Source organism: Mustela nivalis (assembly GCF_964662115.1).
Source record: "Mustela nivalis genome assembly, chromosome: 20".
NCBI classification, from domain to species: domain Eukaryota; kingdom Metazoa; phylum Chordata; class Mammalia; order Carnivora; family Mustelidae; genus Mustela; species Mustela nivalis.
Window position 1 is genome coordinate 8583074 of NC_139039.1, and position 27137 is coordinate 8610210.

Below are 27137 nucleotides of genomic sequence, written 5' to 3' on the forward strand. Positions count from 1 at the left end.
TGCCTACCCAAAGCTATTGGGCTGATCTCCCTTGTGGTGCGGGGCTAGAGTGAGGAATTCAGATGTAAGGGTACAGACTGTTGGGGCTTACTGTGGCCCTTGGTTTTGGGGAGGGGATGAATGCTACAGCATGATCAAGTCCTGTGTAGTAGGTGGGATTTCTCTAGAAAGGAGAAGAGGTTTTATGTCCTAAGAATTCTCTTGGGGATGAGGTGGCATCTTTAGGTCTGGATATCAAGGAAAAACTGGAAAAGAAGGGGCTGGCAGGCTTTGAAGGTATTTTGGTTTATTTGTTTGTTTGTTTTTGCTTGTTTTCTCTTTTAATGCTTTCCTCTTGAGCTGTAAGGAGAGTCTTACAAAATTTCCCATTTTACAAAAATATTTTTCATTTCTATTATGATCACCTTAAGTTCCTCAACCCTTCAGCAAGGTGCATTAACAGTCTTGTGATACTGGTGTGGAAAATGAGAAAATGGAAATTTCGCTGCTGTGACCTGTGTTCACAGGTCAACTAACAGCATCCTGCTGGCCCACTGAAGTCGGAGGTGTAGGAAATTCTGTTGAACAGTAGCAAAGCAGGGGAGGTTTGTGGAATAGCTATGAGCAGAGGGGAAGAACTGTGAGCCAGGGGCTTGTGTTGAATGGACATTCCTTGTAAGGCACAGCACCTCCTTCCCAATTTATACTAAAGATAAGAGACATCTGAAGCAGAGAAAGTTGATGCTTCGATTATAGATAAAGTGCAATCTTTGTGTCAGAAACGCCCTTGCTCCCCACCACAGTGGGAATGAGAGTCTGATGCTGTTCCGTATGATATGATATGACTATGGTCCAGGGAACTCAGTCCCGCTAGGCATACAGGGAATCCTGTGTACCTGACTACTGATGATAGCTCTTTCAAAAGAACCTACAGCTTTGTCTGATCAGATCCCTTTCTTTTTGAGGCTCAAATCCTCTGAGGATCCTCTGGGTACATCGTCATTGTGCCCCTGTCTCTTCAGACTAATAAGCTCCATTTTTTATTTTGGAAAAATTTTCAGCTCTGGAATGCACAGTTTATTAGTCTTCGAAGGAAGGCAGCCGTAACCTGTATCTTATTCCTCAAAGGAGTATCCCAGTTTGTTAAGGTCTGACAAAGCATCCTTATTCCTCAATTCATTCTGCACAGAGCCGGCCAAATATTTTCTGTGCCGATCTTACCTTTCCATCCTCAACCCCCAGTATAAGTTGAAATTAAGCCCACAACAGTTCCTAAAATCTGGTAATGCCAGGAGCCTACCTGAAATTCCTAGCTGTCAGCCTGAGAAACAAATTCTCCACACACACTTTAGGCACTTGCTGTGCTGACTCCCGTCTGCTTCCTTGGAGTCATAAGGGACAAGCCTCTGGTGGTACCTGTCATTTAACTCAATGTTCTTGTTTTTCAGACATAGCTGATTCTAAAACTTTCAAGCATAAAATCCTTATTCTTTATGAGTGCAATTAGGATTAATTAGAAATACTCTGTTTTGGTGACTTCTAATTTATAAATATAACAGAATTTTAAATGTGTAAGCTGGGTTTCTGTGATAGCATCACTGGAGGCACAATTTTGCTCAGCATTCTTTGACCTATACTTGTACCAAGTTAGGAACTTTGGAGCCAGAATTTTGGAGTACCTTAAAGCTCAGGTTTTAAAAGCGTATAAATCTGCCCGAAGCCTCCAGTTTGCCCAAAGCCTCACCACCCCCATATTCCTTCGCTCCCAACTCCCTTAGCTAGTCTCTGCTAGCATTTGTGTTTGCCACTCTGTATTTTTCAGTTCAACTCCCTCATTCTACAGTAGAGAGAAACAGATTGAAGGAGAGGAAAGAACTTGGCTGGGAAAGCCGCTCTGCAGAGTGGAGCGCAATTTCCTGTTCTCTCACGGCAGTGTTCTTCCTTTTAGGCAAACTTTGTACTATGGCCAAAATCAACATTTGTTGCCAAAAAGAAATGGAGAATTCTATGGCTTCCCTAGCGTTTCAGAAAGGAGAGTTGTATGGAAACGGGAACATTTTCCTGTGTAGTGTATCCACGTAGGCAGAAGTTTCACTCAAATTCAACCTGCAAACTGACCGCAGGTACTGGGGAACGTGAAGACGGAGTCCACAGGAGGAACCTCTATTCCTGGCTCGCGTTTCTACCCGAGCCCGCAGAGAAACGGACCGGAGTGAGGCGCCGCCGGCGGACAAAACTACCTACGTGCACCGCGGTTGCTCTGACCGGAAGAGAAGGGTGCAGCGCCTAGAAAGCTCCCGTGCTGGCTCTCGCTTCTCCGCTGCTGCTGCTGTGGACGTAGGAGTGGATACCCGAAAGCTTCCGCGGCTCCGGGGTGTGAGATGCCGGGCGGAGGCCGCTGTCCGGACTGCGGGTCCACGGAGCTCGTGGAAGACGCGCACTATTCGCAGAGCCAGCTGGTGTGCTCAGACTGTGGCTGCGTGGTCACCGAGGGGGTCCTTACTACCACCTTCAGCGACGAAGGCAACCTCCGAGGTATCTGTGCCGGCCTTTCCAGGGCCGCGGGTATGACCTGGGGTGGTGAGAGACGGACGGCGGAGTGCTCTGATTCCTCCCGCGCCCTCGTCCCGTGTTCGCTGAACTACGGGAGAAAGTAACCGAGGAGGCTGCGGGAGGTCGGGGACTGCCCTTCTCTGCTCTTCCCGCCCCTCGTACGGTATCTGGCGTCTGTCTATCTGGGGAGAGAGAGAGAAGGTATAATCAACGTTGACCAAATGAATCAGAGAAGCAGAGTTCCACTCAGTTTACCTAGTCTGGGTGTGATGGAAGGATTGTGGGTCAGTTCTTTACAGATACGGACAAATTATTACCTTCAAGTAGTCTTTAGCACTAATTGGCAAAAATACCGGGTTTTGTTTTTTTTTTTTTTTTCTTTGCGTTCTGAGTTCCTGGCCACTGCGGCTCTCAAAATCAGCAGTCAGGAAAATTACCTGGATTGGAGATGCAGGAGGGAGGGCAAAAAACTTGGAACACTCGGAGCCACTGTAGTGCGTTCTCAACCTTCTCAGTCTCTGTATTTGATACTGCTGTGGACATAAAAACCGGATAGACTTTGAGCCTGCAAACATGGGTACCTTCTGTGTGACCGGGAGCAGAGCCTAAGGATATGAATTCTCCCCGGTTTTGTGTGGTGTGAGGCCAGGGATCTGGTGAATAAAGGCTAAACAAGCTGTTTGTTGTCCATTATCTTACAGAAGTAACCTATTCCCGAAGCACAGGGGAAAATGAACAAGTTAGTCGCAGCCAACAACGAGGTGAGAATCGACCTTTTGTGATACGGTGACCTTAAAATTCTCCTGATGGTCCAGCCTACCCTCTTGCTTTTCCTGTGTTCGGCATTACTGTGTAAGGTGGAGTAGAAGAGATTGGTAATTAGAGATAAAGCATGGAGGTGGTTCTAAGAGGGTATACAGTTCTGATTCAGTATACAGTTTGGGTTTGTCAGGGCTGTTAGAGGTCAAGCCACGCATTCCAGATCATACTTTGGCCTGGCTCTGAATCATGCCAGCCCCTGAAGAATGGTGGGTTGAAATGTGAATTTTTCCATGAATTTCTTTGTGTCTTTAGAATGACCTCACCAAGTGTCACCATGGTCATTGTAGAAAGGTACATTATTTGTGGGTCTGGTGTCGGAGACCAGTTTAGCAAAAATTGCTAGGAGCTGCACAGTAGCACCTTCAACCTCTTTGAGTCCTGCTGTTGGCTTTCTTAGGTCTCCGCCGCGTGAGAGACCTCTGCCGAGTTCTGCAGTTGCCATCGACATTTGAGGACACGGCGGTTGCCTACTACCAGCAGGCCTACCGGCACCCTGGCATCCGCGCCGCCAGGCTGCAAAAGAAGGAGGTGCTGGTTGGGTGCTGTGTCTTGATCACCTGCCGGCAGCATAACTGGCCCCTCACCATGGGAACCATCTGCGCCCTGTTGTATGCAGATCTGGATGTGTTTTCTGGCACCTACATGCAGATAGTGAAGCTCCTGGGGCTGGATGTGCCGTCTCTGTGCTTGGCAGACCTGGTGAAGACTTACTGTAGCAGGTACCTACCCGCTCCGCTGGGAGACCCTGGGATCGGACGGCTCCTTAGATCTGAATCCTTTGACCTGTGGCTGTCTCTTTTTCACCAAAGCCCCTCTAAAGGGATTCGAGAAGAAAACCTATTCTCCCTCCCCTGTGCCTCGTACTAATAAGGTTAAGCCCATTTTACAGTTCTAAACTGCTGTCATTTCCAAATCCCTTTGCCCGTACTGCAGCCTAATGCTGTAGGCAAAGTAGGTGTCAGCCTCGGCCCGGGGCTGCTGAACTTTGCGCCTCTTGTGTTGTGCATGACCTGCCTGACTGTATGCCAGAGCCCTGCCTTGGCAGGATCATCTGTGAAGGCAGGGGAAAGGAAGTTAGTGATGGGGCAGGAGGCAGAAGCTGAGGCTTTGTTTCCTAAGTAGCTGTGTTCTTTTCTTTTTTTTCCGAAAAATAGGGGAGAAAGCAAAGGCTCTCAGTGACCAGTGGTGTTGGGTTTGCTGGGTTACTTCCTAGCTGGGTGACTCTGGGCCCGTTTTTTCTAACCATAAGTGCACATAAGGGGGTACGGAGGAGATGAAAGAACAATTGGTAAGCAGAATATGGCTGACAGGGATGCTAACACCGTGAGCCTCATGTGGGTTCTCCTGCCCTTCACTGTACAAGCAGGATGCTCCACCTGTCTTCTCTCTGCACCTGTAGAAAGTCGCTGCCCAGCGAGCTTGAGTAGTCCAAGAGGAGAGAATAGCTTGTCCATCACAAGGGGACTGCTTTTCCTCCCTTTGGCAGAGCAGCCCCCTCTCCTATAGGCATGGAGAGCAGACTCTTATTTTGGTTCTTTCAGCTTCAAACTGTTCCAAGCTTCCCCATCCGTGCCAGCCAAATACGTGGAAGACAAAGAGAAGATGCTCTCTCGAACACTGCAGTTGGTGGAGCTGGCAGATGAGACCTGGCTGGTGACCGGGAGGCATCCCTTGCCCGTCATCACTGCGGCTACCTTCCTGGCTTGGCAGTCGCTGCAGCCTTCAGAGCGTCTGAGGTGTTCCCTCGCCCGGTTTTGTAAATTGGCGAACGTGGACCTGCCCTGTCCTGCTTCCTCCCGCCTGCAGGAGCTGCTGGCTGTGCTGCTGCGGATGGCCGAGCAGCTGGCCTGGCTGCAGGTGCTGAGGCTCGACAAGCGGTCTGTGGTGAAGCACATCGGCGACCTCCTGCAGCACCGCCACACGTTGGTCCGCAAGGCCTTTCGAGACGGAACGGCAGAGCTGGAAGGCGGGGGGAAGGAGCTGCAGGGACAGGATCTGGGGCCAGGGCGGGGAGAAGCAGAGGCAGCGAGTAGTTCCTCAGATCGGCCCGAGGGCAAGCGGCCAGCCAGTCCTGCCCTTCTCCTCCCACCTTGCATGTTGAAGCCCCCGAAGCGGATCTGTCCCCCACCCCCTATCTCCACGGTCACCGGCGATGAGGACATTTCTGATAGTGAAATAGAGCAGTATTTGCGTACCCCTCAGGAAATGAGGGACTTTCAAAAAGCTCAAGCTGCCAGGCAGGCTGCCACAGGGGTCCCTAACCCTCCCTGATGTGCATCCGAGGGAACCCTCCCACCACTGTGGCAGCAGCTTGACCACGGGCCTGTGCGACCCGGGGGAGTGAGTGTACACAAATCCTGAGGTGGTTGGTTTTTTCTTTTTTCTCTTGTTTAAAGGAACTAAGGGACTCTGCAGTTAATTGGAACCTGGGTCCTGCAGTAGAAGTTGGGAGCGATGCAGGAACAACTGGGTTGGAGAGAATCCGTCCCTGAGAGGGATGGTCCCAAAGGGGAAGGCACACACATTCATACTATGAGGGACGGCTCTCTTCCTGGGCGGTTGCAGGATGTCAGGCCGCCTCCTGATCTGGATCGGCTGCACTGCTGCTGCAGGCCTGATGGGCCCTCCCCACTGGTGTGGCAGGGTTGGCATTTGAAATGGCATCAGCCCTCAGAGGACGGGAACTGGGCAACTCTGGGCCCTGTGTCCATCTACAGGCACGGGGGGGGGGGGTTCTTGTGTAGGGGTCATAAAATCCTGTACCTCATAACAAAAGGACCATGGGTGGACTAAAGTTACATAGCTCAAAGGGCTTTGCAAAATTTTAATATATTAAAACAAGAGGCATCTGCTAGAAAACATTCTATTGTATAAAACCCGAGCTTTTAAAAACAGGTTTTCTTTGGCACTTTTCATCCCCTCCCTCCCTTTCCCTCAGCGTATTGCAAAAAGCTCTCCAGTGCTAAGGCATTGGCATGGTATGTAAACAGCAGCCAGCGTATGTGGAAGAATAATACGAAGCTTTTTTTTTTTGCCCTTTTTTTTTTTTTTTTTGGTCTAATATTGTCTGTGCAGCAAGCATAAATAACAGGATTCATCCCCAAGGTGTGTGACTTTTCTCCCCTCCCTTTTGTCTTTTGCCTTGGTGATTAGACTGTGAGGATGTGGACACCAAGAGGGGACCTGGGTCAGGTCTGGTTTTCCTGTTCCTCTTCACCAGGCTCAGCTTTCCCTCCATATTTCATTGGGTCCTGTAGTAAGGCTGGTGATGGCTTTTTAGGTTGGGGGAAATATGGATGCTGGTGTTGAAAAAAGTAGTGAAGGGACGGGCCCCACGTGAGCTTCAGAGATCCTACCTGCTGCCCTAGGGGATTCAGCTTGGGCTTCTGTGAGGCAGGAAGGCAGTTCAATGTTTGGGAGGTTTCTCCCTAATAAGGAGCTAGAGATCAGATTCTTGGAATGGTTCTTGCATATGGCCTCATGGAGGCAGGGAAATGCTCTTCCACAGTCCCTCAGTGTTGGCAGGGGGAGACTGAGGCTATGGGGCTTGCCACTGAGCAGTGAAGTGCTCCTTTAGCACCACCTGCGGCCTTGTGGTGCCTCTCTTCAGAGCACTGTTTACAGGGCCAGGTTTAGGCCAGGACTGCATGGGGCTCGAAATCTAAGCACTGCTCTCCAGTTGCCTCTGATCTCTCCTGGGTGTCTGGCGGAGTCAGCAGCTCAGGAACAGGGCCTCGGCTTTGTCCTAAAGCACCACCTCTTAAGCCCTGCCCTGTGCTTTGTATACCACTCCTGTGTCCCCGACTGTGTACCCTTTCCCTAGAACACCATCTCCAGGGTTGCCTTTCGCACTGTTCCACCTTCTCTTGCATAGTTTATCGTAAAAGTAGCACCTATGCGCCTGGCCGCCTGGCTTATCTGCTAGACTGGCCCCCTCCTTGCCCTGGAAGCTGGATTGGGGAGAGGCCCTAGGATCTAGGCACAGATGGCTGACTGTAGAGGGCAGTGAGGAGAGAACATGGTTCTTGAGCTCCCGTCTGTGTTTTCCTGATAGGGATGGCCACCAGCGAGGCAGGGTGGATGAGATGTGGGGAGTACCGAAGGAGCCCACCTGGGAGCTGTGCCTGTGCCCACCTCCCAGGCGGACAGGACCTTCCCCCACTACCCTGGACGGCACAGTCTACTGCCCAAACTAGCCTGGGCTGGGAAGGTGTGTATCCTGCTGGCGGTCCTGGGACTGTCGCTAGCCCGGAGGGACGTCCCTCTTGGCAGTGGCAGGCCTTTGGCCTGTCCTTTTCCCCAGCTTCCGGGACTAAAGCCAGTGTGGCCGGAGGAAGCCCTGGGCACCTCTCCCTCAAATCTGCTGACGTACCGCTGGACGTCTTTGAGGGTCCCCGAGAAGCCGATGTGTTTTGCAGCATCGCCCACCCCTGCCCTAGACGGTGGTCTCGCTCTTCCAGAGACCCGTCTTCATGCAGGCGCTGACCGCCGTGTCCGCCCCGCCGAGGTCGTCGTACTTGGCCCCCTTGGGTGCGCCGTTGAGGCTGGCGGCGTTGAGCGGGTATGAGCGCCGCTTGCCCTCCCGCTCCGCGCTGGCCCCACCGCCCTTGAGGTTGTCGCGACTGGAGCTGCGGCGCTGGCCCGACCGGCCGGCCTCGGGAAGCGGTGCTGCGCTCGTGTCGCTGCCCTCCGACGGCGTGAGCATGGGCTCGCCCTCGAGCTGAAGGCCCGGGCTGTTGCGGCTGCTGCCCTGGTAGCTGTCAGACGGGCTGTTGTGCAAGCTGCCGCTCTCACTGGACAGCAGCTCAGGCGCCCCGGCCGCCGCTCCCCCGCGCAGCACCTTGAGCCGGTTCTTGGCGCCGGCCTCCCCCCCGCGGTGCCCCTTGGCCCGACTCTTGTGCACTCGGCGCCCATGGTGCAAGTTGTTGGGGTGGCGGGGAGCGAGGCTGCCCCGGGAGCCCATGGGTTCCGGCTCCCCTTCCCCGCGGGCCACCACCCCCACCTCGCACACCTGACTCTGGGCTAGCTGCAGGTTGGTGAGCTTGCAGGGGCCCAGGGACGGCGCGTGGCCGCTGCTGCCACTCGGGGAGGACTTGAGGGAGGCGGGGACCTCTCCGAATACGGGGGAACCGTCCTCTGGGACGGTGGTCACAGCCCGGGGTGAGGCGCGGGAGGCTGAGGCCTGGGGGCAGCAGGCTCGCCAGGAGGCCCTAACGTCCCGGCGCCGGGCACAATGGTGGGTGAAGACAAAGAGTCCCAGGGCGGAGGCCACCGCTCCATACAAGCAGCTGCACACCACCCGGGGCAGCCAGCGCTGGGACACAGCCAGAGCCCCACAGGCCCACATGGCCAGATACAGGAAATGAGTGGTCACCAGCGCCCCCAGTTGGACGCCCGGAGAATAGAGGCCATCACCATCCTCTGGGGGCCCGGGTGTCACCACCCCAGCGCTCCCAGTTGCCAGAAGGGAACCTGAGTCATTCAGGAGGGGGCCACTGCTCCTAAGCCTGGTGGAACCCCTCAGTTCCTCCCCTGTCTCCAGGGACACCCTGCTGGTGCCCCCCTTTGGGCTCTGTGCCAGAGGACCCCTTAAGCGCAGTCCCGCACACAGGAAATAGATCCAGGTGATCAGCAGAATCAAAGCCACCGGGATGTAGAAGGCTCCTAGGCTTGGACGCCACACCAGCCAGCAGCTGAAGAGAGACACAGGCAGTGGGTGAGGAGGGGCATGTCTGAGGTGGCTGGGTGGCTGGGGAGATAGGATGTGGTGAGTGGCAAGGCAGAGACTGGCTTAGGCAACATGCATGGGTTTGGGTTGGGTCACTGGCTGGATGGGCCTGCAGGTGCCCCTGCCGTGGAGTAGAGGGCATCTGGTGTTGGGACAGATGGGTTTGGGGCAGGCAAACCATGGCGCTCACTAGGGGCTGTGGTCCCGGTAGTTGTGGATGTTGACCGCAGCTGTGATGCCACAAATAATGAGTGGGATGCCTCCGGCGATCAGATAGAACCTGGAAAGGAATGGGGTTTGGGGGTCAGAGATGGTGGGGAACCAAGGGAGTTGGAACCAGATGCTCAGAAACCTTGACTTCGGGTCTCTGTCCCATCCTCTTTCCCCTTTAAATTCTCTCAGAATTTGTTGCGGGCTCTGTAGGTTCCCAGGGGACTTGACCATGACTGTTGCAAGGGACAGAGGCCAGAATTGCTCTCTCACCCGAAACAGTACAGAAGTCAGGGTGCCACTGTGGTTCGCAGGATCCCAGGGCCCAGGGCCCTAGCCTTGTTGTCATCCCTGAAAAGCTCTAAGGACACACCCACTCCCGTGGCCCTGGGCAACCTGGCACCACCCAAGGCTTCGCCTCTTTTCTCTTTGGAGAGTGCTCACCCAGGACCTTGGACCCGCCCTGCCTCCAGCCTGGGAAAACAGATGGTGCTGTCCTTCCCCTGGCCTGGCCTCGGAGCCCTTCACCCTTGCAAAGCTGACCGCTGGAGGCAAGTACCGGAGCATGGGGCGGGGTGCGGGTGGAGCCAAGTCCCCTTCTTGTGGAGGGGGTGCTCTCCAGGTGAGCTCCTTGTGGAGGACACGGGCCTTCACGCCCATCCAGAGCAGTGTGGACAATGAAGAGTAGTGCAGAGTGATGCCCACCTGCAGGGTCAAGCCACAGAGGCTGGGGGACCAGGCTGCTACTGCTGAAGCCACCCCAGAGCCCCAGTCCCCAGGATTATTCTCCCACTCCTCCCACAGTCCCACCCCCAGCTCTACCCGGACCCTCCAAAGGTTCTGCCCCTGCTGTCACCCTCCTTCCACCCCATGCTCCTCTTCCACTGGGGAGACTTTTCACAACCCTGCTGTTGGTGTCTGCCTTGTTCCTGACCTCTCCTCCACTGCAGATCCCCGCCCTCCACTTTGAAGACCCATCTCCTAGTTTCTCTACTTCTTACCACCCCTATACCCATAGCTCCCATCCCCAGCAAGGCTGAACACAACAGTGGAGCTGGGGCCTATCAGCATGAGACGTCATTTTTCCCCGTGCACCTCCCAACTCTGTGCCATCACTCATCTTGGAGCGCTCCCCACCCCCACCCTAGCCCCTTCTGCTTACTGCCTGGCAGACCATGTGGTAGTTGGTGAGTGTGATGCCTCCTGCAAAGACGGCGGAGGTCATGGCCATGTGGAAGCACAGGTTCAGCAGCATGTGCCAGCCCTTCCGGGACACGTGGATGGAGCTGCCCCAGAAACAGTCTTTAATTAATGGGCCACCCACCCAAGGTCGGGCCCATGCGGTCTCAAGGCCATTGGGAGAGCAAAGGGGGAAAGCAGATATCTGTGTGCATGCACGTTTGTGAATGTGATCAAGGCCCGAGGGCAGGGAGGGCTTAACCCTTCGAAAGAGCCTGCAAACATCACGGAGACCCACTTGGGGAAGGGACACTGGCCAGTACTCAGACCCACAGCCTCCCCTCCGCATCTTCCCTTCCTTCAGGAGCTCCCACCTGTGGTTGAGGATGTAGGTGATGATGGTGGAAAAGAGGCAGAGCAGAAGCAGGGCCGTGCAGGGGTACACGACGGGATGCAGCCCTGCCCCAGAGCCCCCCACTGCCCTGGGGAAGGCACTCAGCTCCTGGAAAAAGAGCAGGAAAGAGGAAGTATTAGGAAGCAAGGGGTAGGGGCCACCTCGTGGAGTCCTGGCCAGTCCCCCAGACCATTTTTCTTCAAGCTCAGTCAGCTTTGGCCCCTCTTCCAACCAGGTGGGTAAACACTAAGTGCTGAGGCCGCACTCTTGGAAAGTCAGTGCCAGGTAGTGTTCGTCCTCTACCGCCAGCCAGTTCCACCCTCGTCTCTTGCCCCTCTGGGGACTTCTCTCAGCCTAAAAACCAGAGATGATGAAAGAGGGGGAGGTTTCTGTCTATAATCCAGGTGCATGCCTGCTCAGGATCTGGGAGAGTGGGGTGCGCAATGTGGTGAGGGAGAGGGACCTGGAGAGGAGTGAGCGAGGAGGGTGACCAGAAAGGAGAAATGTTCCCAGATTCCCCCCCCCCCCGCCCCTTTAACAGTCTGGGTCTCAGCACAGATGTGAAGACCAGGCTGGGGAGTTCGGGATGAATGGAGGCAGGACCTGTCTCCTGAAAGATGAAAAGGTGTGGGGGAAGACCAGAGGGGCATTTCCCCATGAATTCCACAGTCATGAGGCCCGATGAGGTTGTTCTGCTTTCTGTAGTTCTCTGGGGGCCCCAGTGATCAGAATACCCCAACCCTCACCCCTACCCCATCCTCCCCCTCCAATTCCCCAGTCTCGGTCCTCTCGAGCTCCCGCCCCCCATCCCACTCACCATGAGCACGGCCACATTGCCCAGGTGCTGGCAGTGCAGGGAGCTGACATTGGGCTGGCTGGAGCGGAGCTGGCAGCCCTCGGAGCTCCAACCCCCGGGGCCCCCAGGCCCATCCTGGCTCCACCAAGCTGCCACAGGCTCAGCCCCCTCAGCCCAATGCCGAAGCGAAATGGCCACTGGCTCGGTCAGGTTGCCCACACCGCAGCCACCTGCAGGGGAGAAGGAAGTCCACCCAGGTAGAACAAGGCGGTGAGGAGGTGAGGCGGCTCATCCTACATCAACAGCAAGACAGCAACGGCAGAGCTGCACGAAACCCGTGGGTGGGGCAGGGTGTGGGCTGGGCTTGGGAGGTACCAGGGAGACCCAGGAATGAATCAAAAAGCACTGGGAGGTGACCCATTCTAAATGCCAAATGAGTGGTGGCTGGGGACAGGGAGAGAAAGGTAGAAGGTAATACTGAGGGAGAGGGAGGGAGAAAAAGGCGAAGAGAGAACCCTTTTGGAATTTGACAAATCTGGGATATAAATTCCAATGTCTTCCAGAGTTCTTCTCTAGCAATCCCTTCCTTGAGAGGATGTCTCTGTCCCTTATCCTTCTGGGAAATGATCAGGAGCCACTGTCCTCGTCCACCTCCCTCAGGGCCTTAGGGGACGCTGTGGGTGAAGGAAGGGCAGGTGGCAGGGGCCCCAGGCAGACACTTGGGAGCACTCCATGCAGCACAGGGGAGTTTAGTCCCTTACTGGTTCCTGCAAAGATGACAGGGGTGGCCACACCACGCCTCTTGCCAGGCCCAGCAGCTCCAGGGCGGGAGGTGTTGCCGTGGCTGCGGAAGAGGCGGCCATTTCGGAAGACCAGCAGTTGCAGGGTGCAGTCTGGGGGGACAGGGGGAGCCAGGGCAGCCGGAAGGGACGAGAACAGACTGGGCGGCAGCTGGATGGAGGCCAGGGCCACGCTGTTCTGGGGGGACATCGGAGTTCCTCAGAGACATCTGGGAACCCCTAGGACTCTGAGGCCTTCCAGTTTTCTCCTCCCCGCTCCCCTGAACCTCTTTTCTGGATCTGCTTCCACTCACCCCACCCATCCCCACCAGGCACCTGCATCAAAGCTCAACCACCCCCTCGGCCGTTCCCCAGTGCCCACCTTGATGTGGAAAGACGACAGAGAAATGCTGGGTCTCCCTGTGGTACAGCGGAAGCGGAGCTGCTGATCAGCCAGGGGCTCAGGCTCCGGTGCGGGGTTCTGGCCAGGGCCCCCGGGCCGCATGCCCGGCACCCCTGCCTCCCTTCTCTGGAACGCTGTGCAGGTCAGCCCCACGTAGCCGTGTGGTTTGATGAGATAGGCCTCCAGTGCCACATTCCTTGAGTTCTAGGGACAGGGAGCTTGTCAGCCCCCTCCTCATCTGAGATACAGCAGCTTTCTCTGGGCCTCCTGCCTGCCACTGCCCAGTCCCTCTCAGATTCACTCAGATTCACTCAGGCTGGGCACCCCTACACCTCAGTCCTGACTGGCTTCTCAAGGCCTGGCAGTGGCCACGGCACCCTCCTGAGACCCTTCCTCGCCTCACACCCTAGCTTGTACCTTGCTTGCCCCTTAGCAGGTACTAGTTCTGCCACCCTGGCCAAGCCGCAGAGCAGGGTCCCGTCCAACCTTACACCGCCCAGGGTACCTAGCGTGGGATCTTATATGGCCAAGATGCCCTGCGGCAGTTGTTAATCGGTTCACAGCCCACCACAGGCAATGTCACCCTCTTCTTAGGGAGCAGGAGTCTCCGTGACGCCTCACTGCATCACAGGGCTGTGGCCCTGCTTCCAAGCCTCCTCTTACTCATGCCTTGGGCTCCTTTTCCCCTTCCTCCCCCTTATTTCCATTGGGCTAGCGTTACAGCTCCAGTTCCTCACCATGAAGTCTTGCACGACTCCTCCCTGTCATCAGCCCCCTTCCTCCCCTCTGCACTGCTGTGGACAACTCTGAATCGGATTCCACACACCGGTCAGGCTCAGAATTCTTGCCAGCTGGGCCCATGGCAGGTGCATACTTGGAGGACTTGCTGCCCAAAGACAGGAGCATTTCCCTCCTGGCAGGCAAGGGCTGGCCCCAATTGCCTCTAAGTTCCCTCCCAGGGCTAGGCTCCCCAAGAAGCTCCCTCCCAGCTGACCCACATTACCACGGAGATGTGCTGGGCGTGGGGGCTGAGGGCAGCCCCCCCAATGCGCTCCAGGGCGCCCACGATGCCACTGCAGGCCTTGTCCTCACGCTGGGCCAGCCACAGCAGGTGCTCGTCCACCAGCATCAGATTGCTGGCCATGTCCACCATCACTTCCACCAGCTGGCAGGGGGCAGAGAGTCACTGAGGGCAGGAGTGGGGTCTGGGGCCTGGAGGCTGGGGCACAAGAGGCTTGAGCAAACGGGGACTGGTTTCCAGGGACCCCAGAAGTCAGGTTGAATCTCACCTCTTTGATCTGGTCAACGTAACCCAGAAATTTCTGGATCATCTGAGCCACATAGACAACATCCATCATGTCAGAGAAGCTGGCTGCCTCGGCTGTGTACACTCGCAGCTGGTGAGCCAGGGTCAGCGCGTTGGAGGCATTGATGGGCATCTGGGAAGATTGAAGGAAGAAAGGAGATGGTCCAGTTCTGCTCCTTCTCCCCCAGAACTGCCCCTAGAGGGCCCCCTTGTCTGTGCTGATGCTCAGGGCCGCAGCGCCTGGGGAGAAGGATCTGGCCCACCAGCTGGGTCTAATCAAGACAGGAGGCACATGTAAGGAATGGACTCATCAGGACTCAGGGCCGCCCACTTCTAACACCACCGGCCTAAGGATAATGGGACAGCCTCACGCTGTCCTTGTCTTCCCCCTTCAGGCCACCCTGGCTGTGTTTGAGAATAAAGATGCTTGGGGTGACCCTGGAGGGATCTGAATGCCCTCGAAGGAGAAAAGCTAGCTGAGAGCCCCTCACTGCTCACGCCCACAGCAAGGAGGAGCAGCAGAGCCACAGCCATGAGGGGGGTCCCCTTCCCAGCCCCCAGAACCAGAGCTGACGGGTGTCCCCTGCCCCTCTCCTCTCCTGGCCTCACCAGCACGAAGGTGTAGAGCACCCGGGTGATGTCGTTGGTGTACAGACAATGGGAGTAGTCCCCTGGCTCCCAGCGGCCAGCTCGGTCACACCGGCGGGAGGCTCGGGTGCCTGGGGCACCCCCGCTCAGGGGCACCGAGGTGAAGGGGTACTGTAGGCAGGACTGGTAGGCTGTGATGCCAGCCAGAGTTCGAGGCCACCTGGGGGCAGACGTGGGAGGTTGCTGATCCCCCAGGCTCCTCAGAGCAAGGCTCCCTCCTCTGCCCTTAGACCTGGGATGATGAACCCCTTTAGGACCTGGGGGGTGGATTCAGAGAGAGAAAGTTCGGACTGGCCTTGGAGGGGCTCCTGAGCTCCACCTTCTCTCTGAGTCCATGTTTGCTCAGACATGGAGCCCTGACTTCAAGCTCCTTACCCTTTCTGGGCCTGAGTGTTCTCAGCTGTCCATGGGGAGGATAGTACCTGCCCTTCCTCATGGAGACGCCCAGGGGTATATTAAAATCTGATGTTCCTTGTGGGTGAATTTCATAAACTATTAATGCAAGGAAACAAGACAAAGAAACAAACAAAACCCACCCAAACTTTTTGTTCTGCACAGCGCATGTCAGATGGGGTTTTATACAAAAAGATAAGGTCTCTGTGAAAACAACAGCGGGACAGTGGAGCTGGGGACTTAGAGCGGATGGGGAGCCCCGCCCCCGCCCCGAGTTCTCCGACGACGACGCGCGGGGCGGGGGAGGGGCCGGGGCGGCAGAAGGCACCGCACCTGAAGTCCCCGCGGTTGTTGGCGACTCGCTCAGCAGGGCAGTAGGAGGCGGAGGTCTCCAGCACCACAATCTCCACCTTCTTGCTGGCGTTGCCCTGCGCCGTGGACACGGAGCACTCCCACTCCCCTGACGCCCACACGCCGATGTGAGACAGGGTCAGCTCGCTGCGGGCAGGCGGCGGTGGGCTGGTGGCTGCGAGGCACTCTCGGGGCCGCGCCACCCTCCCTAAGCGCCCCACCCCCACCCCCACCCCCGGCCCCCTGATTGAGGGCCTGCGGGGCAGGGCTTCAGGGTTCCGTCCTCTTTTTTTTTTAATTTTTATTATTATTATTATTATTTTTAGATTTTTTCTTTATTTATCTGACAGAGGTCACAAGTAGGCAGAGAGGCAGGTAAAGAGAGAGGAGGAAGCAGGCTCCCTGCAGAGCAGAAAGCCCGATGTGTTGCTCGATCCCTGGACCCTGGGATCATGATGTGGGGCTCGATCCCAGGACCCTGGGATCATGACCTGAGCCAAAGGCAGAGGCTTAACCCACTGAGCCACCCAGGTGCCCCCGGTTCCGTCCTCTTTAACGGAGAGGGATGCAAGCACACACTCCCTCAATTCCGACTGGCCTTATGGTACGGTCTCCCTGACTTTCCATTTCCCCACCTTTCTCACGGAGCTACTAAGACCTCCCCTGCAAGTCTATCGGAGAGACTCGGTCCCACAGTGGAGCTGAGAGTCACTGCACACATTGTGGAAGTGCCAGAGAAACCTCAGGTATCATCCTTGTTTTTTCCTACCAGGCGCTGAGTCTCTATCCCCTAGCCAGACCATTTACGACTCAGCCCAGGGTTTCCAGAAACACACCCACGCACTCTCAGGTACATGAGCGTGCTCTCCAGCCCCTGTCGGAGCAGGGTTCCTTTGGGGAGCTGGGCGATGGGCACGGTGGCCTCCCACACCCCCACCTTGGGCTGGGAAGGGGCAGGAGGGCTGGTACCTGGTGATGAAAGTGCAGTCGTGGATGAGGCTCTCTGCCAGGAGGATGCCCGCCTGCTCGTCGCCTTCCAGGGGGGCCCGGTTGTGGTACCAGCGGATGCGAGTGTCATTGCCCAGGTAGCTGGCGGAGCACTGGAAGGGCAGCCGGTCACCCTGGAACACGACTTGGCGCAGGGATGGGATGAGGTGGTGCGTGTGCAGCTCCAGGGCCCCTTCTGTGGGAGGAGACATGGGGGGGTGGCATCAGGCACCAGGGTGGGACAGGCCAGCCTGGGCAGGGCCAGGCCCCATCTGATGGGAGCTCCCCTTGAGCTGGGGAAGAAAGGGTGCAGGAGAAAGCCTCGGGAAGTGAGAGCACAAGAGAGGAACAGGTGGGCTTTGGATGAGCAGATCAAAGTTCTCCTTTCCAGGGCACACTTGTCACCCCAAGAGGGGGACCAGATGAAAACATAAGCAAAGCAGCTGCCCCCAAAGAAAGTCTAGGAGCACTGACGGCTGGAGAAGGAGCCCTGAGGGATCTGAGGGAGAGGAGGCATGCCCTGGAGAAGGTGCCCACCACCCCATAACACTTAAGGCAGAGGGAGCCTGGAACCAGCGGGGGCCCTTCTGGAGCACTTCTGTACCAAGGGGCAGGTGTGCAGGGGGAGGCTGTGCTCACCGCAGCGCAGCTGGGCTTCCTGGAGGCCCCCCAGGGCCTGGGCGTGTAGGGCACTGGGGTAGGCACAGAGGGTGCGCTCGGAGAGCTGCAGGGAGCGATTCCGGGCCCAGGACAGCAGCCAGCGGAGGTGACAGTCACATGTCAGGTACTCGGTGCCAAGATCGCTGCAGAATGGGGAGAGGAGCCACAGAGTAGAGCAAGGGAGTGTGGATTCTGGGGGGTTGGGGGGATGGAGCCCTGGGAGAGACTGAGGCTGGAAGGGGCACATTCGGGGTAGTGTGCACCACCAGCCTAGCCCTAGTGGGAAGGCAAATATGGCAGTGTCAGCCGTCGCCCGTCCCACCTACTCATAAGGTAGGGCGCCGTGGTCATGATGCTCAGGTGTGTCCTTCCTGGACAGAGAAAGGATGTAGGGCTCTGAGTCCTCGGGCTGGGAACAGATACTCACACCACCTTAAGGGCTGGCAGCTCATCAAAGACCCCAGGTTGCACACTGGAGAAGATGTTTCCAGATATGTTTCTGTAGGGGATAGGCGAGAGGGAGCCAGGATCTTAGGGTCTTCCTGGGCCAGAGGAGGGAGTAGTGAGTGAAGGGAATGGGGGGGGGGGGAGGCGGCTATGAGGGTCTGGTGCTGCCTCCTTCCTCCCAACCTCTCCTTTGGGGTGAGCCGTCCCTCCCCCTCCTCCCCACTAATGGCCCCTCACTCACAGACGGAGAAGCCTGGGGAGGCCTTGGAAGGTCTCAGACGTCAGACAGCCAATCCGGTTGTTGGAGAGATCTCTAGGGGGACACACACGACGTCAGCACGCTGGCCACACAGGAGCACACGGACCCACTTGTGCGGAACACACGTGTGTGGCCGGGGCTTATGTGGGGATCAGGAAGAACAAGGAGATGGGCTTCAAGTGTCTCCCCCTTCTGCCCTCCCCCATACACTGTGTGGGGAGAGAGGTGCTGTGAGTGGGGAGACAAGAAGGAACAGTTGATCATGGGATCCAGGGGACCATCTCCAAGGATGGGGAGGGCTGGGAGGGCTTGGGAAGCCGGACATGCCACTCACAAACGCTTCAGCTCCCCCAGGCCCAGGAAGGCACCAGGCTGCACCGTGCTGATGACGTTGTTCCTCAGGTCCCTGTGGGAGGCAAGTGGGGGCCCTCACAGCTCTCCCGCTCTGGGGGCCTCATGCTCCGTTGGGACGGGGAAGCCTCATTTTTATCAGCAGTGTTGGCAACTGGATTTTCTTCTAAATGTCCTCAGCCCTCATGAGGAGGTTGGATGAAGGACCTGACCTCTCACATAGGTCTACTTGCCGCACCCCTTCCCCCCACTACCATCAGGGGGTGCTGGTCACAAAGTTGTCAGGAAGAATAGAGAAGCCAAGAGATGGGACGGGAACCCCTGGGATGAGGAAGCAGAACATGGTGGAAACAAGGATTGGAGCCAGCACTGAACTAGGAGCCGGAGGCCTTGGCCATGTTGCTCCAATCTGAGCCGCCAAGGATCTCACAGGGGCTGCTATGAGAGCCATTTGAAAATGGGTGCTAGGGGCACCTGGGTGGCTCAATGGGTTAAAGCCTCTGCCTTCGGCTCAGATCATGATCCCAGGGGGCTGGGATCAAGCCCAGCATTGGGCTCTCTGCTCAGCGGGGAGCCTGCTTCCTTTCCACTCTCTGTCTGCCTCTCTGCCTACTTGTGATCTCTGTCAACTAAATAAATAAAATCTTTAAAAAAAAGAAAAGAAAATGGGTGCTAAAGTCTTTTTTTTTTTTTTTAAGTCTTTTGTAAATTACTATACAAAAGTAAGACCTTCTGGAGTCCGGCATTGGGGGGTGGTATTTCCACGTGTTGATCTCTCTATCCAACCAGTGAGGAGACACAGAATGAAGCTGATGACCACCTGGAGGCCCATCCCGGCCTCTGACTCCAGGGCAGAACTATAAATCCTCCCCACCCCCACGGTGGCCACTCATTCTTCAGATGGGGAAGGCAAGGCTGGGGACGGGTAGTAAAGCCTTGTTCACCTGCCTTCCCCCCAGGTCTCCCAGGAGTTTGCAGTGCTGAGGGAAGGTGGCAAGGGATACAAAGTGTCTAGGCTGAGCCCCAGTAGGTCCAGACAGAAGGTGGTGCCCCTCCAGGGCTCCACGGGGCCAAGCCCTCCCCCCCCCACACACACACCCAGGAATGAGGTGCAGGAGAGGCATCAGGCCAGCTTCTGTCCCAGCATCCTGGTGCTCAAAGCAACCACATGACCAGATAGCAGCCCTCCTCTCTTTCATCCTCAAGGTCCACCTGAGTCTCTCCTGAGCCCAACCAGCACGACTGCAGCCCCACAGGGCAATGCAGCAGGAAGCCTCACTGCTCAGCCAGCCCGCCTCCCCTCCTGACACCCTGGGATGTTGGCTGCAGCCTCCTGGCTTGACTCTGTTCTCCACCTGGGGGCTTAGGAGGCAGAGCGCAGGGGTGGGGGGGCTCCTGAGTAACCAACCTGTTGCAAAGAGCCTGTACAGGAAAGAGGAGATTGACGGATATCTGTGGTCAACCTGTTTTCCAAGGCCCTGCGACCCTCCAGCCCAGGCTGGCACCCTGGGCAACTTGGCCTTGCCTGCTAAAGTCTCAGGGATATCTCTGGATCCTGGGCAGGAGGGGGTTAAGTAGCCACTCCCAGCTCCGGGAGAGGAAATGGGTGTCCAGGACTGGGAGGTGCCATCCCACCAGGGGGCCTGTTTTCGCACAGCCAGTCTCAGCTGGGGACAAAAACACCCTGAGAGAGAGAAATGAAACACCCTCATACCAAGGCGTTGGTCTCCATAGCCCTGAGTGCCTTGAAAAGAAGCCAACCGAAGAGGCCAGCTCCCTAGAGAAGGGATGGCTTCCATACCCAGGCTCGCTGGTGGTGCACCAGCAGCAGGGAATGTGCAAGAAGGAAGAACCTCGATGCTCATGCAGCATGGAGACTGCAGATGGACGGGGTTGGTGGGGGTTGGGGGGGGTTGGGGGGAAGCGCCCAGCCTGCTCTGGGTTGCCCCTCCCGCCAGCAGCCCCCTCTTGGTTCCCCAGTCTCATAGCACCCTCCTCTGGTGCTGTTCCAGCATGTGCCCCCTGGCCCCGCTGGGGTCTGGCCCTTCTCAGGGCTCTGCCCCCCACCCCCACGCGGGGGAGGGCAGAGGGAAACACATCCCTCATTGTGTCACTTCCCTTCAGGGGCTGCCAAGGGGCTGAGGCCGCAGCCCCCCCCCCACCCCTTCCCTCTCCACTAGCTGTGTTTATTCTCATTTCCTCCCCGGCCCCCCTTGAGAGCCCCCACCCCGCCTGCCCCACTGATGCTCTGCAGATGGGAGCAAGGCGGCCACTTGGGCCCCAGCCCCTTCCTGCCCTGGATTTCCTGCAGCCCAGAGCCACGCCGGGGCCCTCTGAGAGGGAAGCTGCCACTAAGCATTGGCATGCCGGGCCCCTTGCCTCCCGCCCACAGAGTGGCTTCAGGGGTGACCCAGGCAGTGCCCAGATGGGCCAGTCCTGGAGTCTTCTCCTGAAGGATACAAGCCAGGGGCTGCTCACTGGGCTGAGCTCTCAAAGCCTGATGATGGGGTGCTGGTCCCTAAGGTAGGGGGAAGCTGGTCTGGGCTAAACCCTCCCTAGCAGCAGGAGAAAATGCTATCCTAGAGCCTGGATTTTTTTCTTTTCTTTTATTTTCTTCTTCTTTTTTTTTTTTTTTGACCAGTAAGGTCCCTATAGGTTGGTGCTTCTTGCTATGGACTCCTGTCTCAGAAAAATGCACTCTACCCAACACTGTGTCCATGATTTCAAGGGGCCTGTGGAACCCAGGAGATGCACCCCTGCCCTACATTGTATAACCTGATCCCTTCACTTCTTTTTTTTTTTTTTTTTAAGATTTTAAAAAAAACTTTAAGGAAGTTCTGTACCCAGTGTGGGGCTCGAACTCACAGCTCCAAGATCAAGAGTTGCACGTTCCACTACTTGGGCCATCCAGGTGCCCCAAGATCCCTCCATTTTTTAGGTGAGGTCATGAGGGCAAACAGATGTCTCAGTGATGTGGAATCTCTCCTCTTCTCCCTGTTCCCACAGAGCCCAGGTCTTGGAAGCTGGGAACAGTGTGGTGTGTGGACAGAGCGTCCCCTCCCCACCACCCCTCCCCCAACCCGGAGCAGGGTACCCTGACTCAAGGCCCTTCTCCCAGTATCTAGGACAGTGTGGAAGGGAGGGACTCTATGGCAGAAGTCGGGGCGGCGGCGGGGGGTGGGGTGGGGTGGGGGTGGTGTTGGGGGGTGTTGGGAGGGTGGCGGGGTGGGGGGGGGGTGTTCCTGAGAGCAAATCACACCCTCCATCCTTCTTGGGAAAGCTGAGCTCAGGAAGCCGAGTGTAAGACGGAGTGTGTCAGCCCAAGATTAATAAAGTGTCCTTCATAAAGACTGAAAACTTCTGCTGTCTGAAGCACACCATCCAGAAAGTGAAAAGCAACCCAAGGAATGAGAGAAAATGTTTGCAAATCATATATCCAATAAGTGACTCCCATCTAGAATATACAAAGAACTCTTCCAACTCAATAATAAAAGGACAAACCAGCTTGGAAAAAAAAAAAAAAAAATGGGCAAAGGATGTCCATAAACATTTCTTCCAAGAGCAGATACAAATGATCAAACAACGCACGAAAAGATGGTAGACACCATTAGTCATCAGGGAAATGCAAAGTGAAACCACAGTGATATCCCCTCGCAGGCGCTAAGACAGTGATCAGAGAAAAACGGGCCACAGCACCAGTTAATGAGGGTGTGGAAAGACTGGACCCCTTCTCCATTACTGGTGTAAAATGGTGCAGCCACCATGAAAACCAGTTTGGCAGAGTTACCAAGGGACCCAGCATGCCCAGGGACATATCCAGGAGACACGAGGGAACAGGCGCACGAAAACCGGAACAGGAAGGGTCGCAGCCCCAACGTGGAAACTTCCCGAGTGCCTGTCACCTGATAATGCATTTGTGCTCTATTTGCACAACAGACTTTTATGGAATGAACTGCTGATCTGTGCTATAATCTGGATGGAGCTTGAAACCATTACGCTAAGTGAAAGAAGGCCAGTTATAAAAGATTACATATGATGTGATTCCACTTAGATGAAATGTCCACAAGAGGCAAATCTATAGAGGCAGAGAGATTAGTGGTTGCTTAGGGCTGAGTAGGAGGGGGAGCGGGGAGTGGCTGCGGCCCATGCCCGGTTGCCTTCCGACATGATGAAAATGTTCTAAAATTAGACGGTGATGGCTGCAGGACTGTGTAAATACAGTCGGAGCCGTCGAAGGGCATGCTCTAAGTGGGTGGACATTCTGGGATGTTAATTCCATCCCACGAAAGCTGTTAAAGAGTTGAGTTTGCACGCCAGAGTGAGCACGTGTGAGGGTGAGCCCCGTACCACGCCTGGACAGGGTGGGGTGGCCTCAAGTCGGCTCCCTCCAGCCCCCCCAGACCTCCCTGCTTGTGGGTTCAGAAACCAAATTATAGGTTTGGAGGCCGCAGAGCAGCTTTCCCTGGGCCCTCCAGGACTTCCCAGCCGGCCAGACCCCCGCGCAGGTACGGAGGGTGTGGGAGAGGATGTGGCTGGAGAAAACTGAGATGGTCCTACCCCTGGCCGGGCCCCTCTTGTCTCCGATATCAGGTATTTATTCAGCAACAGGTATTTATTCAGCACGTACAGAAAAACAGGCACTGGGGCTACAAGCGTGGACACAAGGTCTGTCCCCCAGCCCACAAGCCGCTCCTTCCCAGCCCAGCGTCAGCAGCCTCTCTGCTGCATTCTTCCCTAGTGCGAGCGGGTGGGAAGGGGCGGAGGATGGGGCCGGGCGGCCGTGCTCACGGCCCCGCCCATAGATTAATGGAAACCACCTGGCGGGTGAGAAGCACTCCACCCCCCAAGCCCCCCTCCCTTGCCATCATTCCCATGAGCATCTGCTTCTAATGAGTGCCCCAGCACCGCTGCATACCAGCCCCCGGGGCTCATTAATCTCATTAGGCAATGACAAATCATCCCCAGGCTGACCGGGCTCCCCTCACCAGGCCCTCTCCTCCAGGCATGCAAGGGCCTGGGGGGGGGGCTCGTGTCCGCACAGAGCCACTTGCTTGCTGGCATGCCCAGTCTCTCTCCCTTGGCCTATTCTGGGGGCTGTCTCTCCCGCGGCCCACTTGGTCCCCAGTCTGGGGGATTTCACTGTGACCGGGGCACCCTCGGAGCCCAGGAACGTCTTCGGGTGGCCCACTCCTTGTTGAATGTGCGTGGTGGGGGGTGTGGGCGGAGATGGCCGCCACCAGATGGGTGGGCCATCCGAGAGTCCTTTTGGGACTCTGAATCCACGGTTCAGCTCCAGGACTGCCCCCTCCCCCTCCGGAGGCTGAGGGAGCTCTGGGCAAATCCTATGCAAGGAGGGGCTGCAATATAACATCTTCCAACTTCAAACCCTTCAGAGAAGGGAAGGGGAGAGGTATTTACCGAAAGCCCACGCCATCCCCATGACAGCCTGTCTGAGTCCCAATTGCTCCCTTTCCCAGGGGAGAAACCCCAGGCTTGGAGAGGCACCCAGAAAGACAATGACAGAGGCAGGATTCAATCCCAGGCCTCTTTGACTCTAAAGGGAGTTCTGTGCCCTTCATCGCCCACCCCATCTCCTCCACCTCAGAAGTCTTTCCTCTGGGGGACAGACAGGCTTGTCCATGCCTGGGGCTGGTGGGATATGGAGGGGAGGGCCCAGAGACAGGGTCTCACGCCCATCTGAACGATTCTGTACATGCCATGGGCTGGCCGTGAACCTCTTCTCAGCTGGGACCCCGTCTCAGGTTTTCTTATCGGACCCGCATGGCCGATAGAGCCCCACAAGGTCGGCTCCTCTCTCCAGCCTCTCTGGAGCACCTGTCCTCCCCTGAGATCATCTCAGGCACATTCCTACACGGTGCCCTCTCTCTATCCCCTTCTCAGCCTTGAGGCCCCTCCATGCATTAACTGGGACCAGGCTGACCTCCCCCACCACACACATTTAGATTTGACCCATTTTCAAAGACCAGAAGGGCGCTCAGCACAAGGAGGCAATGCTGGCTTTCTCTGTGGCCCAGACCTTCCATTTCAATTATTAGGCTAGGCCCCAACCCTCCCACGGGACTTGCCGCTCACAGACTGTGGGATGTTAGGCTGCCCTGGACTCAGCTGCCCAAGCCTGGGTGTCTGAGCCTGACAGGACAGAGAGATCAGTGTTTCCTGGCACCAACGGCACGCCAGGCCACAGCGTCTCATTTGTGATGAATAGGCCCACAGTCTCGGGGTCATCTGGTCCACCGGTTCCCAACCCCGGATAAGCATGAGAATCGTCTGCATACCTTGTAAAAAATTCCCAGGCCCCTGCCACCTGATGAATTAGCATCTCTGGGAGGGGGGCACAGGGTCTCTCCCCATCCCATAGCAGGCCAGTGGTTTTGATGACTAGCTTTATGTGTCCGTTCAGCTGGCGACAGCACCTTGTAACCTAACCAAACACTAATGGAGGCATTACGGTGAAGGAATGTGTAACTGCAGTGGACCTCCACAAGCAGCTGACTTTAAATAAAGGAGATTACCTTACCTTGGAGAACATGGGTGGGCCTCACCCAAACAGGTGAAGGACTTAAGAGCCAAAACCTGAGGTTTCCAGGAGAAGAAATTCTGTCTGGAGACTAAAGCATCATCTCCTGCCTAACTTCCCAGACTGCTGGCCTGTCCTTCTACAGATTTTGGATTTGCCAGCTCCCATAATCACACAAACCCATTTCCTTAAAATAAATTTCTTTATAAAGAACTAATATAAAATAATTTCCTTGTGTCTTTATATAAAGATTCACACACACACGTCTCCTATTGGTTTTCCTTCTTTGGAGAACCTGACTGATACAGTGGTGATCAACCAGGCTGGAGACCCTGCACTCCTCCCGTCTGAATCCCTCCGGATTCTTCCCTCCCTTAGACCTTGGGCTCGATCATCTGTCAATGAGGCCTTCTTTGACCTCTCTACACAGCAAGGAACAGCACCCTCTGCTCCTCATAGCAGCCTCTCTCTACCGCCATTGCCTTCTCTCCCTTATCCTGCTTTTTCTTTGTAGACTTATCTCCTGGTACACATTTATTTGCTATAACTTACTGTGGAGGGTAAGTTCCCTGAGGGCAGGTGCAGGGTCTGTTGTGTTCACTCCCAATGCCTAGAACAGAGCTCCGCACCCAAAAAGGGGTCGGTAAATATCTCTGGAATGAAGGCCTTGGAGGATCCCTAAAAGAGCGGGGCTTACCCTCAATATTCTGAATTCTCATCTGGCTCCTGCCCCGTGCACCTGCCACGGCATGTGATTTAGCTCTTAGTCATTATTCCTTGACCACACTCTCATTTTTCTCTGATTGCCTCCCAGGCTTTGGAAGCACATGCTGGGCACTGACTTAGGTCCCCGCTGCTGGCAAGATTCAGTACATGGGCACGGGTGGGAAGCAAAGGACCTGCTTTTCTTCTCCATCTGGAAGTTGACCCTCATGAGACTAGAGGAGGAGAAGTGGGGAGACCTGGTGGGTATTGGATGGATAAAGCGAGAGGGTAAAGCTGGGAAGAGGTCAGTGGGACCCCAAGAGGCTCAGAGCCATCTCGTTCGTGGTAGTGAGAAAGGACAGCGAGTCTGGGCGGTGACAGGCTCTGGTGGGGCTGGGCAAAGGCGTGGGGGCAGCTACAGTCTGTCATCCTGCAAAGGTCCCTGGAGAGAGCGTGTGGCTTCCTGCCACTCAGCCCTCGGAGACCAGGCTTGGCCTGAGTGCAGGAATCAGAGCTCCCACAGGCCTAACCGCTTGTGGGGGATAAAAACTTTCCCGAGCTGCTGGTGGCCAAGGAGACTTTGTAAGAGCAGCTTGGTGGTGGCCCTTTCTCCCCATCTGGACCACCAGCTCTGTGAGCGGCAAGGCAGTTGGACGAGGGACCTGGTCACGGAGCTGGGTGCACGCACCACCGTCAACATCCCGACACCCCCCCCCCCCAGCCCAGCACACCCCAGAGCAAAGACAGCACACTCTTCCTTTCCACCCCAAACATGGGTTTGCCCTTCCACACCGCTACAAAGCCAGCCAGGCCACTGAGCTCTCCTCCCGGCGCCGGAGTGTGTGGACAGGTTTTCCCTTCCCCTGTGAGTGGGCTGTAATGGAGACGACCTCACAAGACTGCTGTCACGGCTGAAGACCTACAGTCCATGTCACGGACAGACCGCCTCCCAGTTACCCTCCAACTGTCCAGCCCTCCCCGCTCAGTGCTGTCCCTCCTTCGGGTTTCGTGGAAACCCCGACCTACTCAATTCTAGCACACGTGGCATTGACGGTCTCCACTAAACCGTGAGCGTGGGCTCTTTGAGGGCAGTCTTCCACCTTATTTTTCTGTATCCCCCATCACACCAGATCCACGCCTGGCAGGCAAAGTGGCAGACGGGGGGGGGGGGGGCGGAGGCGGGCAGCAGGAGGCTTGCTGAAAGATTTGGGAACCCTCAGGGTGGGAGCAGAGGTAGGAGACAGGGCAGGGGAGAAAGCAAGGATCAGGCTCTGGAGGCTCAGGTCTCCTGTGGAGGAGACAGGACCCGAGGGTGGGTTCTGGAGCAGGCCAGTCCAACAGGGAACTGAGGGGTTGGTTCGGTCCCCTCCTTCAGCAGGTTAAGTTACTTGCCCTCAACTCCGGGGGAAAAAGCCCCTCCTGGCCAGCAGAGCCCTTGAAGTCCTGAGCCTAGTGCCAGCCCACCTGGGTCCATAGGGATGCAGCCCCAAAGCACGGCAGGTTGGGTGGGGGCCCTGTGGATGGGATCCACTTTCTTTTTTTTTTTTTTTTTTTTTTTAAAGATTTTATTTATTTATTTGATAGAGATGACAAGTAGGCAGAGAGGCAGGCAGAGAGACAGGAGGAAGCAGGCTCTCCACAGAGCAGAG

The 27137-nt window shown here is 56.2% G+C and overlaps 2 protein-coding genes across 2 annotated transcripts in view; one reads left to right on the forward strand and one right to left on the reverse strand.

Annotated features, from left to right (window-relative positions):
* The first annotated feature begins 1932 nt into the window (after window positions 1-1932).
* BRF2 (BRF2 general transcription factor IIIB subunit) lies at window positions 1933-6129 on the forward strand. Its single transcript, XM_082715437.1, has 4 exons — window positions 1933-2514; window positions 3234-3293; window positions 3752-4073; window positions 4896-6129. The coding sequence occupies exons 1-4, from the start codon at window positions 2361-2363 to the stop codon at window positions 5623-5625; spliced, it is 1266 nt and encodes a 421-aa protein (XP_082571563.1). The 5' UTR covers window positions 1933-2360; the 3' UTR covers window positions 5626-6129.
* A 20-nt stretch (window positions 6130-6149) lies between these two features.
* ADGRA2 (adhesion G protein-coupled receptor A2) overlaps window positions 6150-27137 on the reverse strand; it is a 35057-nt gene continuing 14069 nt past the window's right edge. Inside the window, exons 3-19 of the mRNA XM_082715417.1 lie at window positions 18229-18300; window positions 17877-17948; window positions 17616-17687; window positions 17168-17331; window positions 16511-16724; window positions 15524-15688; window positions 14759-14957; window positions 14133-14282; window positions 13847-14008; window positions 12823-13047; window positions 12423-12639; window positions 11683-11891; window positions 10846-10973; window positions 10455-10578; window positions 9852-9997; window positions 9273-9362; window positions 6150-9047 (exon numbers count right to left, since the gene is read on the reverse strand). Of these exons, the coding sequence (XP_082571543.1) occupies window positions 7790-9047; window positions 9273-9362; window positions 9852-9997; window positions 10455-10578; window positions 10846-10973; window positions 11683-11891; window positions 12423-12639; window positions 12823-13047; window positions 13847-14008; window positions 14133-14282; window positions 14759-14957; window positions 15524-15688; window positions 16511-16724; window positions 17168-17331; window positions 17616-17687; window positions 17877-17948; window positions 18229-18300 (3667 nt within the window). The 3' untranslated portion in view covers window positions 6150-7789. The remainder of the gene's footprint in view (window positions 9048-9272; window positions 9363-9851; window positions 9998-10454; window positions 10579-10845; window positions 10974-11682; window positions 11892-12422; window positions 12640-12822; window positions 13048-13846; window positions 14009-14132; window positions 14283-14758; window positions 14958-15523; window positions 15689-16510; window positions 16725-17167; window positions 17332-17615; window positions 17688-17876; window positions 17949-18228; window positions 18301-27137) is intronic.